Below are 18,226 nucleotides of genomic sequence, written 5' to 3' on the forward strand. Positions count from 1 at the left end.
TTTGTCTTCCATCTTTGAGAGTTGGTCACCAAGTAATCCCCATTTTTTTCCCTTAGAAAATATTTGGTGATTTATATGAAATTTACTAAATGGATGTTTTCTTTACACTTTCTTTTTTTCTATGTCACCATCTTCTACAGCCTTATGCCAGTGCTTAACTAGGTCATGCATTCCTTGCCTGTACCTAGTCTTGCTGTGTTCACACAGCCATGTCCTTTCTCCTTGAATGGTGTCTTAATCCTCTCCAAACCTTGCCTCCCTTATTAGCAAGTTAAAGTTCTCTAAGGTGGAGGAGCACTCACTCTATTTTATCCATGCTAACAGTAATTCAGCCAGAGCTCATTGATTGCAGTGGCAGTCATTCCGACTCTATCTTAGCAGTTCAACTCACCTCTGTCAAGTGGATTCATTTTAAATTCCATACACAAATGCAGGCATTGTACGTGAGGCTTGTAAAGTTTACCTTTTTTTGGTTTTTACTTTTGGCTGAGAATAAATGTAGGTCATATTTTTATGCAACTCTTGTAGTTTATACTGTCTTTTTGAGCCGAGTCTTATATATTTATTAAAACTTTTCTAATACGCCTTTTAATTCTTTTGTTTACAAATGTTTGCGGGTTAGTTCAGATACTTTTTCACTCCAGCAATAATGATGTGCTCTGACTTCTAGATCAATCACAAATACCCCGAGAGAAGACTTCTTGTGGCGGAATCATGTGGAGATCTAGCACCGTACCTTCCTGTAAGTCTAACTAAAGAGCACCTAAAGTAAATGAAGATTGTGATTAGGTCATATTATGAGAGAATTCCAGCATGCAGATGAAAGAGGCTGCCAGTTGCACTTGAAGGCTGTAATTAAATCTATTAAAGATCCCACCTTCATACATGTACGTAATATCTGCTATTCTGTTTTCTTTTCAGAAAGAGATTAGGAGCTCTCTTGTTCTAGCCATGTTACAACAAATGTTAATGGAAGACAAAGCAGATATGGTAAGGGAAGCTGTGATCAAAAGCCTTGGGATTATTATGGGATATATTGATGATCCTGACAAATATCAACAGGTAAGAATCATATATTTATACTTGTTTTGAAGGTTCACATCATGGTTTTTCTGTTCTCTTTGAAACATTTTGGAGAATATGTTGTGATGGTGTGATTTTCTAATAGGGCTTTGAGCTGCTCCTGACAGCCTTGGGTGACCCATCAGAAAGGGTAGTGAGTGCCACTCATCAGGTGTTTTTACCAGCCTATGCCGCATGGACTATGGAGCTGGGCAATCTCCAGTCTCATCTAATTCCTACGCTTCTCAGCAAGATTGAAAAACTCCTCAGGGTAAGTCCAGATACCTTATTATTCTGGGTTTTTGGTTATCTATTAGTATGTGAACGTATCATAAATGGCTTTGTAGTAATTGTGGATCAGCTTTTACCCTACAGTACACATTGGCATGTACTAGAAACAAATACTTTGTCTTCAAAACAGTTCATTTGGGTTTTAACAAGCCAGCACCCCCCCCCCCCCCCTTTCCCCCATTACAAAGTCACCTATAGCTGAGCACCCACAACTCATACCCTACAGTGCAGCCAGCGCTTACCTGTGGGCCCCCCTGGACTTTCTGATTTATTGCCATGGGTGAAAACTGTATAAGGTTAGTGTGTGTTAGGGTTAGATGTTAAAGAGACTCTGTAACAACAAAAAGATCCCCTGGGGGGTACTCACCTCGGGTGGGGGAAGCCTCAGGATCCTAATGAGGCTTCCCACGCCGTCCTCTGTCCCACGGAGGTCTCGCTGCAGCCCTCCGAACAGCCGGCGACTGTGCCGACTGTTCAATTCAATATTTACCTTTGCAGGCTCCAGCGGGGGCGCTGTGGCTGCTTTCGCTCCGAAGGAGGCGGAAATACCCGATCTCAGTCGGGTCCGCTCTACTGCGCAGGCGCCGGAGACTTGCGCCTGCGCAGTAGAGCGGACCCGACGGCGATCGGGTATTTCCGCCTCCTTCGGAGCGAAAGCAGCCAGAGCGCCTGCGCAGGAGCCTGCAAAGGTAAATATTACGTCACCGCTGTACGGAGGGCTACAGCGAGACCCCCGAGGGACGCAGGACGGCGTGGGAAGCCTCATTAGGATCCTGAGGCTTCCCCCACCCGAGGTGAGTACCCCCCAGGGGCCGTTTTTTCGTTACAGTTCCTCTTTAAAGGAAACCTGTGAGAAAAAAAAAGTTTCCTAAATGGGTACATACAGTACCATGGGAGAAGAAAGCTTCTGGATGCTCCCAAGGCTTTCCCTATTGGCCTCCACCAGCCTGTTCCAAAACTCCTTGTCATCAGCCCGTGCATGCGCCAAAGCCCAAGCAGGTCCATGCTACTGCCCAGGCACAGTGCGGTCTCACTGCTGGAACGGCCTGGCAGAGGACGACGGGGGAAGCCTCTGGAGGAGTATGTCAATTTGATCATTGAAAACCTCACAAGATTGATGCTAGCTGGGGTAGGAAGATATTTTAACAACTAGGGTTAGGTGTGAGGAAGGCTATAATCTTCCAGGAGAGTTGAGCAGACCTGAAGATGTAAAAAAAAAAAAAAAAGTGTTTCACTTACCTGGGGCTTCTACCAGCCCTCTGTAGCCACCCTGTGCCCACAACATTTCCAAACGATCCTCCGTTCCCCTGCTGCGGCTTACTTTTTATTCACGCTGACTTGCAAGTCGACGTCCTCTACGGCCCCGGCCTCGCGCATCCTCGTACGTGCTCCTGTGGCCAGTAGCGTGCTGCGAAGGCAACGTACTAGAAAATCTCTACTGCGTCTGTGCAGTATGCTCCCGGTGACAGGAGCGTAAACGAGGTTGCTGCACAGGCGCAGTGGATGGCACTGAAAGTCAGCCGCGGTAGGGGAACGGAGGATTGTTTGGTAACGGCACAGGGTGGCTGCGGGGGGCAGGCAGAAGCCCCAGGTAAGTGCAACCTTTTTTTTTATTCAGGTTTCCTTTAAGGGGGAGTTTGAGATAGAACTTCGGAAATGGATAAATGTTAGGAGCGAAGTTAAAGTTAGGTGGGGGAAGGCATCACCTGTATTATGCAAACCAAAACCAATATGTACAGAAAAATTATCTTAAAGAGAACCCGAGGTGGCCTTGTATTACGTAAGTGGGGCACAGAGGCTGGTTGGGCACACTAACACCAGCCTCTGTTGCCCCATCGTGTGTGTCAAAGACCCCCCTGCTCGCCGCTATACCCCCGCAGAGCTGGCGACACGCAGCGTGTCGCCAGCACAATGTTTACTCTAGCGCTGTCTGTCAGCGCCGCTCCGCCGCCTCCTCCGCATCGCCGCTACCCGCCCTCGTCCCTTCCCTCCCGCTGATTGGAGGGAAGGGACGAGGGCGGGTAGCGGCGATGCGGAGGAGGCGTGGGAGCGGCGCTGACAGACAGCGATAGAGTAAACATTGTGCTGGCGACGCGCTGCGTGTCGCCAGCACTGCGGGGAGTTTAGCGGCGAGCAGGGGGGTCTTTGACACACACGATGGGGCAACAGAGGCTGGTGTTAGTGTGCCCAACCAGCCTCTGTGCCCCACTTACGTAATACAAGGCCACCTCGGGTTCTCTTTAAGTAGTCACTACAGTCTTCCAGGTGACTATCTATCTAATTTTAAAACCTTGCATTCCTAAAACCTTTTTTTTATATATACCATATATGTACAGTTATAAATGAATTATTTTCCTTTCCTTCCAGGAAGGAGAGCATGGGCTGGATGAACACAAACTGCACATGTACCTTTCTGCCTTGCAGTCTCTTATACCTTCCCTTTTTGCTACTGTGTTACAAAATGCACCATTTACAAGTAAAGCCAAGCTTCAGGGAGAAATACCACAGATAGAAGGTAAGAATAGGTTACAGGTAGTCCCCGGTTAACGAACGAGATAGGGACTGTAGGTTCGTTCTTAACCTAAATCTGTTCTTAAGTTGGAATATTGTGCTATCTCCGTCCCCTGGTCCTCCTCTGTGCCTCCAGTGTCCCCCTCTGTGCCTCCAGTGTCCCCCTCTGTGCCTCCAGTGTCCCCCTCTGTGCCTCCAGTGTCCCCCTCTGGGTCACCTCTGCCCTTTGTACCTGTTTATACAAGTTTAAAACCCATTTTTTCTTTGATTTTTTTAAAAAAATCAATTTTCTCAAAACCTAAAGTCCAATTTAAAAAAAAATTTGACTTGTTCTCATGGAAACAGAGAATCCATGCCATTCGTATCGGTGGGTCTTTCGTAAGTCGGGACTACCTGTATTGCATTCTAGTGGTTATAGTGTCTGTCAGCATACAGACCAACTTCTCCATCTTTCCAAGCTTTTGGTTCTCATATGCCATGCCAGAAATAGCTTGCTGTTCTTTATGGTTTCTTGGACTACTTTTGCAGTCATAGATGTATTCTACTTCTCCTATAGCACACCATAGATTAGTGGTTTGTCTGTACGTACACACACTTACTTTGATTTGATTTTTCCAGCCTTTCTTACAGTCTGTCTACTAGTTCCTAAAATAGATCTGCTGGCTATGTGATTTTCCTTGTCTGACTCATCTGTCCCAGCATGTGAGACTGTGTAATATCCTATGCTGCAAGACTGATGCTTTTGTGTGCTTTTCACATTTTGGCTTTATTTCTTCTTTTTAGCAGAGATATATATATTTCCTCCCCTCTCTCATCTACCCCACCCCACCAACTCATAAGCTTTAGTTCACACATATACCCTTCAGTGTCTCGTTTTGGAAGACTTTTGCACGGGGTTGGGCCTTCTGGCTTATTTCTGTATAATAGCTTTATACTATACTAGCATACTAGAGTTATATTTAACTCTTTTCAATCCTTTTTCAGGATCACCCATGGCACCCCATCACTTATTTTTTCCAGGGTGCTGGGGAGGACGTGGGAGATCATGAAAAGTTATCAAAACCAGGCCTCCAGAAGCTCTTCAATTGTACCTGTGGTTAGGTGGTTTAGCCGGCATCTGTGCTTGGGGGACGGGGCCAGCACAGCTCACGTGTTGTAGCTCCACCCCTTGCCCAAGCGCTAGCGTAATAACATAGACAGTGTTCATTGCTCCAGGAGGGGATCAAAGTGGTGGATTGTTGGACCCAGTCCAGCAGAGTCTCCCCTACAAAGGAGCAATGTGCGGCGGCTTGTGCCAGAGACAGTGGGTGAAGCGGTGGTGGATGGGGCCAGCGGCGATCTACAGCGCTGTGCTGGATTTTATAGGCAACAGCAGCATCTACTAGCAGCAGCCACATTTTCCTATGTTGGACTACGTCCGATATTGAACCTTTAGAGGAGAAGGCCAATGTTGAACTGCAGTATGTCTGACATAGGCTAGGAAAGGGTTAAGTTCCTTTTTAAGGTTTGTATGCACACTAAAAAAACACTGCAACTAAATGATTGTATTGTTTTATAACTTGCCTGCCTGACGTCCCTCTTCTGTGTGCTGCCCTATTCTCCTACCCCCCCTCAACACTGAACAGAACAAGATGTTCACCTAGAGCAGAATAGTGTGCCTGAATAGCACTCTTGCCCCAAACTGTAGCCCTATTGACGATGCACACCTTTCGGACTCACATTCACGTTAGGCAATTATGGTAGGTCCGATCAGCTTGGCCTAACAGAACATAATTGACATGTGCATGGCCAGCTTTAAGGTGTAAAACAAGTAATGCTAGTATATTACAGTATTGTTCAGAGCCCCATTTTAAAGTTTTAATGCACACTTGAGTATATGAACAAATAACTTATTTCAGTAAAAGCAAAAAAAACAAACAAACTGAGGTTCAGTATTGCATTACTATTCTGACAGTTATGTCTCTCTGCAGCATGTAGGTTGTTCAGTTATTTTGAAACACTGCCACCCTGTGGTCCTTTTCTGTAACGCCCTTTTTCCATTAAAGCAGACCTGAACTCATAATTTCTTCTCTGCTCTAAGGGATACGCAACAGCATAGTAACCTTTAAAGGGAACCTAAACTGAGAGAAATATGGATGTTTCCTTTTAAACAATACCAGTTGCCTGGCTGTTCTGCTGATCTCTTTGCTGCGGCAGTGGCTGAATCACACACCTGAAACAAGCATGCAGCTAATCCAGTCTGACTTCAGTCAGAGCACCTGATCTGCATTCTTGTTGAGGAGCTGTGGCTAAAAGTATTAGAGAGACAGGATCAGCAGGAGAGTCAGGCAAAATCCATATCCTTCTCAGTTTAGGTTCCCTTTAAAGGGACCCTGAACAGTGTTAAAAAAAGTAAAACTAGAATTACCTGGGGCTTCCTCCAGCAAGCTAGCAGATTTTGAAACGCTTTTTGTTATTTTTCTGTAGTGTTTCAGCTAGCATTTTGCGGTTTTGTGAAGCATTTTTGGTGTAGTAGATTTCATGTATTGTTACAGTAAAGCGGTTACTGAACAGCTACTGTAACAAAAAATGCCTGGCAAACCGCTCTGAAGTGCCGTTTTTCAGAGCGGTTTGCGTTTTTCCTATACTTAACATTGAGGCAGAAACGCCTCCGCAATCCAAAATCTGCAGCAGCCCGGGAGTATGCGTTTCTGCAAAACGCCTCCCGCTCTGGAGTGCGCCAGCCCATTGAAATACATTACCCAAGCGGATCCACACCCGCAAGCGGATCGCAAACCGCAGCCGAACCACTCTGGTGTGCACTATTCCTAAGTCCAGCCGATCAAATTACGGTGCTGATTAGTCATAGATGAGGGAGAAGTAGGCCAAATCAGCGCTGGGCAAACTACGGCCTGCACGCGCAGTACATCGGATTCCTCTCCCCAGAGTCCCGAGCAGGCAATTAGCAAGGGTTAACTCGCCTACATACTGCGCAGTATGTCCGTTCTGCTCCCCTGCGCAGAGTGATGTCACAGGACAGGAGCGCACTCGCCCCCACCTGCGTCTCCAATTAGCACGCCGGGACGCAGGAGCGAGGGCACTCATGTCTTGTGACATCACTGTGCAGCCTCAGGGGAGCAGAATGGACATATTGCACATGCGCGGCGCAGTATGTCCGGATTTGAAGTCGATGAGGAGAACAGCTAGTGACGCAGGGGAACGGGAGGCGCAGTAAGTGCTTATGCCCCCCTACCCACTGCACCTTCACTTTTTACAAGAGCCTTTCGGCTCTGTTATCCTTTAAGTAAATTTTCCCCTCCTACTTTCTGTTGACAGTTACTCTCAGCAGTGAATTCTAGATAGTTAGGTAGCTGTGTACTGAGGTCTGGGGATAAAAACACTTTTTTAACCTTCCCCAATGTATGTATCACATCTGTATTGTTGCACTAATAAAAATAGATCCGATTATCAAGATACAGATGTCAGAAATGGTTCTGCTACCTGACTAAAGGGATCATATTGGTGAATCTTAGCTGTCCATGAGGTGTGTCACAAGGAACCTCAGGTAGCAAGTTACTAAATCGAGAGCTAAAGTCAGAATAGTCCGGCATAGAAGTTCCACACTTTAGATTCCCAATAATCTGCAAATTGCAATGAACAGAGTAAAAATTTGTTGCTCCTTCTCAGCTCTTTCACAGATTTAAAGGGACTCCGAGCAGTGCAGGAACTATGGAAAGATGCATATCATTTTAAAGCTCTCTTTCTCCTCTTTCCAATGATATATAAATCGCCGCCCTACGTCTTTTAGTTTTCGCTATTTTCGCGATTGAAATTGCTGTGGCCGCAATTTCAATCATGAAAATAGAGAAAACTAAAAGGCATAGGGTGACGATTTAGGTGTCGCTAGAAAGAGGAGAAAGAGAGCTTTAAAATGATATCCATCTTTCCATAGTTACTTGTATTACACAGGGCGACTTTTTCCTAAAGTCAGCAGCTTCATTCTGCTGAATGGAGCTGCTGACACTGGGGAAAGTGTCGTCCTGTGTAATACAAGTAACTATGGAAAGATGGATATCATTTTGAAGCTCTCTTTCTCCTCTTTCTGGCGACACCTAAATCGTCGCCCTACGCCTTTTAGTTTTCTCTATTTTCGCGAAAATAGCAAAAACTAAAAGGCGTAGGACAGCGGTTTATATATCATTGGAAAGAGGAGAAAGAGAGCTTTAAAATGATATGCATCTTTCCATAGTTTCTGCACTGCTCGGAGTCCCTTTAACGGCCTGGAAACACAGTCACTGTGCTAAGAGGATTTCAGCAATGTGTGTCAGTGTGCGATACACAAGGACATCAGAAGTACATGGACAACACCATCTCATGCATTCAGACAGCATACTGCTGCATGCTTTTCAGTGCATGAAAGGGGTCAGCACTGCATGTAGGTGCCATGTGTTTCTGTAAAACACATGGTGTAGCTTCTGGGGTTGCCAAGAAATGGAGAAACCACCAGGTGACTCCCACCTATCATTGAAAAGTTACTTTTAGGGGAACTTGACCTTTGGATGGAAATGGTAGCATATTTAAAATTGTCATATAGCAACTGTGTTGCAGAAATGCCCACAGTCAATTGCAAAAATATTTTATGCAGCTCTGGCGAAAGCACTTCATGAGCAGTTATCCATTCCAAAGGAACGTGGTTTATTTTGCATAGTCTAAGCTCAGAATGAAACACAAAATGTGGAACAACATTAGGGTAAAACTATATGTAGTTAGCTGATTGCACAACAAACATCAGAAATTACGTGACTGTGACTAAAAAGCTTGTTCTCTTTGCTGTGTATAGTGTGTACTTTTCTTTTAGAACTGCCACTATTGAGGCAAAGCACATCAAAGCAACCAGTATATCATTTTTGTTCACCGATATCTTGATGTTGAATAATTATCATGCAGTCACCACACCCCAATAACCCAAATCAACCAGTCACCCTGTACCATTAAAGTGGTGTCTCATAGTAATCTTTCTTAGAGTAAGCTGGCCATACACTATGCCGATTACCTGCCGATCGACAGCAGATTCGATCACTGGGATCGAATATGCTGTCACATCGTTCACGCTAAACGCTAAATTTAGATCTATTTCGTCCCGAAATAGATCGGTCCCGGCGATCGCTCCGTGCGGGAAATTACCGTCGATTGCCCGCGGGTAGGGAGCGCATCGCTAGCAGCGTACGATCGACGCAGGTATACATTACCTGAAGCTGGCTCCCGGCATCTTCTCCGCATCACCTCCCGGCTGGCATCTTCTCCGCATCACCTTCGGCATCCGGCATCCGTGTATAACTTCCTGTGTCACTGCAGTGACAGCGGAAGTACAAATAGAGGGCGCTCTATTTGAACTTCCACTGTCACTGGAGTGACAGAAAGTTATACGCTGATGCCGTGATGCGGAGAAGATGCCCGGGACCAGGCTTCAGGTAATGTATGCGGGGGGGAGGGGGGACAGGCGGCAGCTCAGCAGATGGTGAATCGGTTTCAGGCTGAAATCGATTCACAATCTGTTTGCAGTAAAGGCAGCCATACGATCCCTCTCTGATCAGATTTGATCAGAGAGGGATCTATCTGTTGGTCGAATCTGATGCCAAATCGACCAGAGTATGGCTACCTTTAAGCCTTGAGGTGGCCTTAAACAATTCAATCAAAATGTTTGAGTTTTCCCATTCCTAGAAAATTGGCTGTCTTTTTTTTTTTTTTTTTTTTTTTTTTTTTTCTGATCAGTCAGTGTATGGGCAGCTAACAGATCTCTCTCTCAGCAGAAGATCTCTCTCTCATCAGATTGGATCAGAGCGAGAATATGAAGAAGCTAGCACAACCAAGAATTATCTTTATTGTTATCTTGCAAATAAGCCAACGTTTTGGAGCCACGCAAGGGCTCCTTTATCAAAGCACACATTGCTCTAGGCAACAATCTGTCTGCCGCTTTAAGGTAAACCTAAAAGTGGGGAGTCCCTGCTCCTCCTCCTCATACTCACAGATGTGCATGCAGCAGGCTGCTACAGATCAGAGAGAGATCAGTCTCTTGGTCAATCTGTCCATACGTCGCTAGCTGTATGGGCAGCTTTAATCTATTCGACTATTCTGATCAATTTAAAGAAGACAAATGAATAGTGTATGGTGGATTGGTTTGATTTTTCAAACCATACAATCAATCAAGAAAATTTGAATTTAAAAGGTGTAAAGAAGAAATTGTATGGTGGATTACCACCTGTATAAAAATCCTTACTCCTGGCCTAGCTTTTCTACTAGTCTTCCTCTCATCCTATAAAGGCCCGTACCCACACCTCGCGGCTCTCCCGACGATCTGCGATTTATTTATTTATTTATTTTTGAGTGATAAGCGGTCATGTCCACAATCTCGCAACGTGGGTACATGCGCACAATCACGCAAACATCGCTTAGCATAGTGCTGCAATAACGACCGTCATGGCGGATTGAATCTTTAACATCTCCGATGACTCCTGAGCAAAGTACTGCAATCACTTGTAGTCTTGTTCGGGCCCCGAAATAACTGTAGTATATTTGGCCATTAGGTGGTACCGTTTAGGGTTACTTAAGGCAAGGAATATCCAGCTATTTAGAAAGATTGTGTTGTATTTTCATACCCTCATGGAAAGCAGCTGTTTTACATGTGATGTTGTGCATTACAGAGTTCTATATTTGTCTTTTGTGCATACTGCTGTATTCCTCCATTAGGTGTGCTGACAGATGATTTGACTGCTATCACATTACAACTGGAAAAATGATCTGTTTTTCTGCTTGATGGCAGATTTCATGCTTTTGCCCTGCACCGTTAAGATTGATTACATTGTAGAAAGTCCCTTTTCTCTGACTTGCTATTGGTGTAGGCTAAATGACAGTGACACATTTCCAGAGAAACTGGTGATCACATATAGAGGCATTTTAGCATTGTCACCTCTGTGACTCCAAGGAAATCCCCTTAGTTGTCTTGCTGCTGCTTCTGTGTTTATGGCCACTGATGGTTACTTAAGGTAAGGTGTGTCACTCATAAGACTTTTATTTAAAGGGAAAAAGAGCATTTCTTGGTAAGTTGTGACATGTTCTAAAAGCAATGTGCCTAACTCATGTTTATTTTATCATCCTTTATAGTGACTAGGTTTCCTCGCCCTTTATCGCCTCTGCAAGATGTAGCCACCATCATTGGAAGCCGTGAGCAGCTGGCTGTACTACTGCAGCTTTATGATTACCAGCTGGAACATGAGGGCACCACAGGCTGGGAAACGTTGCTCTGGGTTGTTAATCAGCTGTGAGTTGCTTGATTATTCAAAGTGCTTTGCTGACATAACTTAGTTGTTTTTTTCTTAGTAAATCCACATGGAGCAGGCACCAGTGATGAAAGTAATCGTCTCTTTATTGATCACATCAGTTTTAAAAGCAGCAGTATACTGCTGCTTTTAAAACTGATGTGATCAATAAAGAGGCGATTACTTTCATCGCTGGTGCCTGCTCCATGTGGATTTACTTAATTAACGGCTCCAGTGGTGTGGAATGCTATAAGCTTGGGCACACGTTTCTCCCTATTTTTGATGGGTGCTGATCCAAACCTTTCTTGTGTTTACCATTGTTTTTTTCTTATAAATATTAGTCATTTTAGGGCCCTTTTCCATTGGCGGAAGAGATGTGATGCAAATATCGCATCGCATAATTTCTGATACTGTTCGCGTCACTTCCGCATCTAAAGTGAAACTGTATAGGACGGTGGATGCGACCGTGCAAGAATCTGCAGCATGCTGCAGATTCTTTGATTACTCCGCACCGCGCCGCGTAACCAGCATGCAATAGAAATCTGCTCAATTGCCGTGCATTGGTTTCAGGACAGCTGCGGTGCGATGCGTCTATGTAGCCACATCGCACCGTTTGTAGTGGCAACGGGCCCTTAGACATACATCACTGCTTTGTTAACCTCCTTAGCGGTAACGCCAGTCCAGAATCTGGCAGCCAGTCCTCGGATGCTCTCGAACCTTCTGGTGAGATCATAGTTTTTGTACATGACAAGGTGGACAGAGAGAGAATTGCAGTGCTGGATCCAGGGGAGGTGAGTAAATGCACGGCTGCCGCAGATCTATCTAGCGATATGATTTTTTCCTGCTTTTAGAGTCTAAAAGCTTGTGGAGAAAAATTCCCCCGCTTTTAGACCCTCAAATCTGGAAGTAATCAATACCGCTAAGGAGGTTAAACAAAAAATGTAATTGTAGTGAAAATTAGTAACTGTAAGTTCTTGCTTTTAATGACATAGAGTTGTAATGAGATACTGTATCAAGCACTTCGTCACCATGCTTTAGTGGTGGGTGTGATTTAAAGCGAACCTGAGCCGAAGTTTGGGTTCAAAATCTAACACTTAATGCTAGAGCGGGAAGCCTCAGGATCCTAATGTGGCTTCCTTCAGTTGTTCCAAGCCCCCCGTTGCTGAGTGCGCCCACCCTTCACATCAGGGCCGCGCAGTTCCTCTTCCTGGTTTAAGTGCGTGCAATGGCTGCACGAGCCCGCACAAGCATGCGCAGTGCTGCTGCGCATGGGGCTCAGTCGGCCATTGTACACACTCAAAAACCAGGAAGAGGAGCTGCATGTCCCCGATGTGATTAACGACAATGCATTGTCACTAATGTAGTAGCGAGCAAAGCCTCATTAGGTTCCTGAGGCTTCCCTTTCTTAAGGTTTTTGGCTCGGGTACACTTTCATTCTGATTAGATTTTTTCTGGAAATCCTAGTTCTATAACCTGGACTAGAAAAAGACCTATGCCTATCTGGTTCAGCCTTGTGAGCCTCTCTGCACCTTCAGAAGATGTAAAAGCCACATGAGTAACAATAATCTCCCTGGACATATTTAGTTATGTTGTTCTCTAAACATCAGATTGAAGTGGACATATATGTTACTGGGTTTCCTGATAATACTCTCTAGTCTGTAGTTTTAACTATATATACTTACCAAAAACAGCATTTAGGTGCATATACTGTACACACACAATTTCTCTTCACTTTGTGTCATCAGCTAGGATTGAGTGTGATCCTAACGATGACACTGTAAAGGTGGCCACCAACGATACAATTTCTAGCGAAAAATTGTTTGCGTGATCAGATAATTCTGATTGGAAGTGAAATCGTTGACTACACCATCAACAAACCAATTTTTGCTTCCTATCTATCACAACTAACAAGAAAATCCAAATTTTGGTTTGACGAACATCCAATCGAACGACTGTTTTTATATTCGTTTGTAATTGATTGTACCCTTCAATGGAGATTATATACAACACATCTGATCAGAATTTCTGATTGCTCTAACAATTTTTTGCTAGAAATTGCACCGTTTGTGGCCACCTTTAGGTCTCAATGCTGTAAACAGGAGTTGCAAGGCAACAGCCTAGTGATTTATGAAGAAGGTATGAGGGACGATGGGCCCAAGATTGAAACGGCACTTTTAGCAAGCAGGATAAGGAAGAGCACAGTGGATCCCGATGTCAATTTTAGCTTACAGATCTAGCTTGCCAGATCCTTACGTGACCTCAGCAGATGTCAGTGGACACCTGCACACACTCTAAATTCTTGGCTGACTGCCCCAATCATCCACCTTAGCCGAGAACAGTCTAGGGTGTGTACAAGGCTTGGGAATGCTCTCAGCTACTGTGCAGCCAGCTTTCATTTTACTGCAGCGCTTTGACTGCATTTTGGATATGAGCAAAGATTTTAATGCTAACTGAAGTGAAATAAACTGAGATCAACAATCATTGATTTATGCATTTAATCCTAAATGGCACATTGCTGGCATCCCATATTCTTGTTTTGGTTTTGCAGGGAAACCATCTAGGGTTAAAAAAGGTATCTGCTTCTGCTGTTTGTTACTCCATGCAGAGTAATAATGATCTATTAGACATTTATCTATCCCCTGTTCTCACACATGATGTGTGACCTCTTATCAGAGAGAATTACACTGCATGATTTACAGCACTAGATTATTAACCCTTGCAGTGAAAAAGAAAGAGGGGAACACAGGCGAATTCTACAGATTGTTCCTGTATATACACGTTTATCTTTTAGTGTGACTTGTCAGTTCAGTACTTAGATTACATTATTTATTTTCATCTGTTATTTCTGCAGCTTTGATCAACCTTCTGCATATATATATATTCACCTTTTCTTTTACATTTTCAGACTACCACAGCTAATTGAGATAGTTGGTCGCATTAATGTTGCATCCACAGCTTGCGTTCATGAGTTCTCAAGATATTTCTGGCGACTGTGCAGAACATTTGGAAAGATATTCACTAATACAAAGGTAGCTCCATAGGCACTTGTTAATGTATTATTACTAACTTTTAGTTTTAAAGCACCAATGTATTAGGCTTTGCTGGACAATTAATAGGTAGAGCAGATGTGAAACTAGGGTTCATAACAATCAAGATTACTATCTAGTAGGTTTTGGGTACATACAGTAGAAGGGGGGAATAGAACTGCGGGCATTTGGAGATTTTTTTTAGGAAAGAACGGAAAATTGGTAGGAGGCATTAGATGAGGTGGGACTGAGGGCTTCTTTAAATCTGTTTAAAGGTAGGAACAAGACTAGTTTGATGAGGGAGGGGAATTCTAAAGATCAGGGGCAGCCTTCGAGAAGTCTTGTCAACGAATGAAAACTTGAATATAATGTGTAGTTTATCATTTGGGAGTACTGACCATTTATTTTGATTTCTGGTTTAATTTTGCCTTCTGAAGTTTAAAATGTCTTTTATTTTGTCAGGTAAAGCCACAGTTCCAAGAAATTTTGAGGCTATCGGAAGAAAATGTTGGTGAGTAGTGTTAAACTAAATAGTATTTGATCTTTAAAAGTGATCGATTCAGATGTGGATAGAATAAAGAAAGGATTGAACATCTGTTTTTGTTAGCCAGAACCTCCCCACCCCTCCTCCATTCCAATCACTGGGTCACAGACAACAGGACGTGAGGTAAAATCTCTCCACTGGGTACACACTTTATTTAGAAGTGTTTTTAATGTTGTCTGCGGATGGTTTATCAAGAAAAGAAGGGTGCACAGAAAACTGGTGCAAAAGAGCAGTTTCCAAAAGCTTGCCATGTAGCTTTTACCGAGCTGTAAAATGAAAGGAATTCCGAGTGGTTTCTGTTCCACTTTAGCACCAGTTGATAATTCGGACCTTTTTTGTTTGTTGGTTCTCCTCACTTCCTCCTTCAGTGCTGGGATTACAAAAACAAGAAGTAAGCTTCAACTCACCAGCTGGGATACATTTCTCAGTAATACCATCTGAATGGTTTCAGAGCCAAACAAAACATCTCTGCATTTGATCATGATAAAATGCAGGGATGGCTTCATTGTGTATTGCATGGACAAACATATAAAAATCTAGAAAATGGTAAAGTAAACCTGAGACAAATTGTGGAAAAGGATTTTTACTTACCTGGGGCTTACTCCAACACCCTGTAGCCCCTATGCTCCCTCAATGTACTTCCAGTCCTCTCCGTTGTGCTGCTTTGAAGTCCGCAATCCAGCTGGGTTGGTTGGGAGCCACTGCGCAAGCGCTGTTCACGGCTGCACATCTCCTCCATTGCTGCGCAAGAACAGTTAGTCTTAATGAACTGTGCATGCGCAGTACATTCACAGCCACAGGAGCGATATCTGGAGGTGCGAGGACTACAGAGGGCTGGAGAAAGCCCCAGGTAAGTAAAAATCCTTCCCTTCAATTTGTTTCAGGTACACTTTAACTATAACAGTGACCTATTCTAATATGCCACCAAGAATGCATGTTTTGTTTCAGGTTTTTATCCTCTGCAGTAAAATCAAATGATCTTGACATTGTGGACATGTTTCATAAATCTATTTCTTCTAAGTTCACTCTAATGGTACTGAGTTCAAGCATTCTGTTTATGTAGAATACACTATTCTGATTGCATTCTAACGTTTACATCACTAACATTTCAGTTCCCAGCTGTTATCTTCCCTTAGGTTACTGTTTGTTCACTAGTCTTCAAGTCTCAAAACAATGTACATTTTGTGCGTTTTTGCACAGGTTGATGAATTGCATTGCTATAATAATGCTAACTGCACCCATACATGGTTCGCTGCAAAATATCCAGTTGGTGGAAATTATAGGACACTGTATAAGAGATATCATGGCTTCCATATTTATTTCCTTTTAAATCACATCAGTTGCTTGGCATCCTGCTGATCTTTTATGCATTAGTGTCTGAATCACACACAACTGAAACGAGACAAATGCAGTGTGAACTTCAGTCAGACTCCTGATCTGCATGCTTGTTCGGGGTTATGGCTAAACATATTAGAGGCAGAGGAGATCAGTAGGACAGCCAGGCAATTTGCATTGTTTAAGGCCTGGAACCCACTACAAACCAATATTGCTAAACGCAATCGCTAGCGTTTTGCGTGAGCAGTTTGTAAGTGATTTCATGAGCGTTTTAGTGAGCGATTTTAAAAAGTGTGTAATCAATTTGCCAGCGGTTGTGTAGCGATTAGCGTTTTAAGGTCTGATTGGTCCTTTCAATTAATTTTAATTTTTTTACTGTGTACAGTAACTTTAAAACGCTAGCAAACTCGCTCCGTGCAGGTTATGGTGAGCAATTACGCCAGCGATTATATACTTTACATTGAAGCGCAAATGCTAACAAAATGCTGCATGTCCTGCGTTTGCGATTTTTGCTAACCGCAATCACTTCTGTGGAATTTGCACCATCCATTTACATTGGCATAGCGTTTAGGGAAATCGCTAGCGATTTATCACGCTCCCTAAATGCTCAAAAAATCGCTCTAGTGGTTCCAGCCCTAAAAGGAAATAAATATGGCAGCCTCCATTTCCCCTCAGTTCAAGTATACTTTAGGGACCGGTTCCGGAGTCTGCTGTAAGGTGGTTGTATGTTATTGCCTCTTTCATGCAAGCAGTCTACCAGTTCAAATAGGATAATCGAAAGTGTATAATATATAAGTATATATAAGTATATAAATACTAACTTATAATAACAAATAATAATAAAAAAGTTTAAATCCTGTCCTCAAAACAATACTCAGATTGTACTGTTATGTGCATGCTTGTTTTGAGTCACTCCTAGACCAAGCAAGAACATGAGGAAAGTCAGAACACCTGATCTATATGCTTGTTCTAGTACAGACTCCAAGTATTGTAACCACAGTGTCAGATTTTCAGCCTGGATTTCGTTTTAGGTCAAAATGGCATTATTCATAGAAGGTCAAGATTTCATCCTCTAGTCTATAAGGATTACTTAAAGAGAATCTGTATTTTAAGAATGCAGCATAAAAAAACATACCTATGTGTTCAGGGAAATCTCCTATTCCCCTCTGTCATAATTTCGCCCCTCCCCGCCACATTAAACATCATAAAAAACTGCTTTATACAGTTTGTTTATAAACTAAAAAAATGGCCGCCAAAACCGGAAGTACGTCAGTCCACTGGACATCTCAGCACGAGAGGAGCGCAGGTTACAGCATGTGCAGTATGCCCTCTGCTGCTGGATCGTAATCAGCTGCCTTCTCCGAGCCAGCTGTTTACATTACACATCCTACGTTCTCTTATGTGGAGAAGGGAGGGTTGCTGCGGAGACAGAGTGTGCGTGTGACAGGCTGGCATCGGAGCCTGCAGCTCGTTACACAGGCTGTCCCAGCCTCTGCTTGTCACACTCGCTGTCTCCGCAGCTCCCTCACTCATCTACCTCACAGAAACAAAGCTAAGAGAACGGAGGAGGTGCAATGTAAATACACCACACGGGAGGGCATGGAAGGGGCGTGCATAACATGTCCTCATTACTGAGGAGACCGCCCCTTCCAGATAGAAGGCGACAAATCCGACAGAATGAAGAAACATTGAGTTGTTTCACAGAGGGGACATTTAAAAAAGGTTGCAGTAAGCCAGATCACATTAGAACAGGTATAGGAACTTGTAGGATAGAAGAAAAAGAGATGAAAATTTTGTTACAGAGTTTCTTTAAGTCAACCCAAAAAATGCGTGTGTTGTGAAGCTTATTCAAGCAATTCACAGCAGTGGGACGATCAAAAGGAGTTAATGGAAGCATTTAAAATGTGCTCCAAAATGCCTGCAAGTGGCATTTTGAAGCAATTTAAAATGCTTGTGTGAACCAGCCTAAAATGAATCCTTAATTGTCCGTTTGAGCACGCTGTACTTTCAGGGCCTGTTTCTACTACATGTGAATTTGTGTGCATTTTCTGCACACACATACAGCATTCACGTAGCAATGTATTTCAGTTGGCCTGTCTCCATTGTATCCAGAATCTGTATGCAGAAAAAAACCTGCACACTGTGTTGTCAGTTTCTGCACA

General features: G+C 43.6%; 1 protein-coding gene across 2 annotated transcripts in view; it reads left to right on the forward strand.

Moving 5' to 3' along the window:
* The window catches only part of LOC137518642 (RAB11-binding protein RELCH homolog), a 102,442-nt gene that overhangs the window by 28,034 nt on the left and 56,182 nt on the right, over nucleotides 1–18,226 (forward strand). For both annotated transcript variants that reach the window (XM_068236757.1, XM_068236759.1), the window contains exons 7-13: nucleotides 671–742; nucleotides 922–1,062; nucleotides 1,169–1,333; nucleotides 3,721–3,868; nucleotides 11,005–11,161; nucleotides 14,065–14,188; nucleotides 14,648–14,696. In XM_068236757.1, coding sequence (XP_068092858.1) covers nucleotides 671–742; nucleotides 922–1,062; nucleotides 1,169–1,333; nucleotides 3,721–3,868; nucleotides 11,005–11,161; nucleotides 14,065–14,188; nucleotides 14,648–14,696 — 856 coding nt within the window. The remainder of the gene's footprint in view (nucleotides 1–670; nucleotides 743–921; nucleotides 1,063–1,168; nucleotides 1,334–3,720; nucleotides 3,869–11,004; nucleotides 11,162–14,064; nucleotides 14,189–14,647; nucleotides 14,697–18,226) is intronic.

This window comes from Hyperolius riggenbachi, chromosome 5, assembly GCF_040937935.1.
Source record: "Hyperolius riggenbachi isolate aHypRig1 chromosome 5, aHypRig1.pri, whole genome shotgun sequence".
NCBI lineage: Eukaryota > Metazoa > Chordata > Amphibia > Anura > Hyperoliidae > Hyperolius > Hyperolius riggenbachi.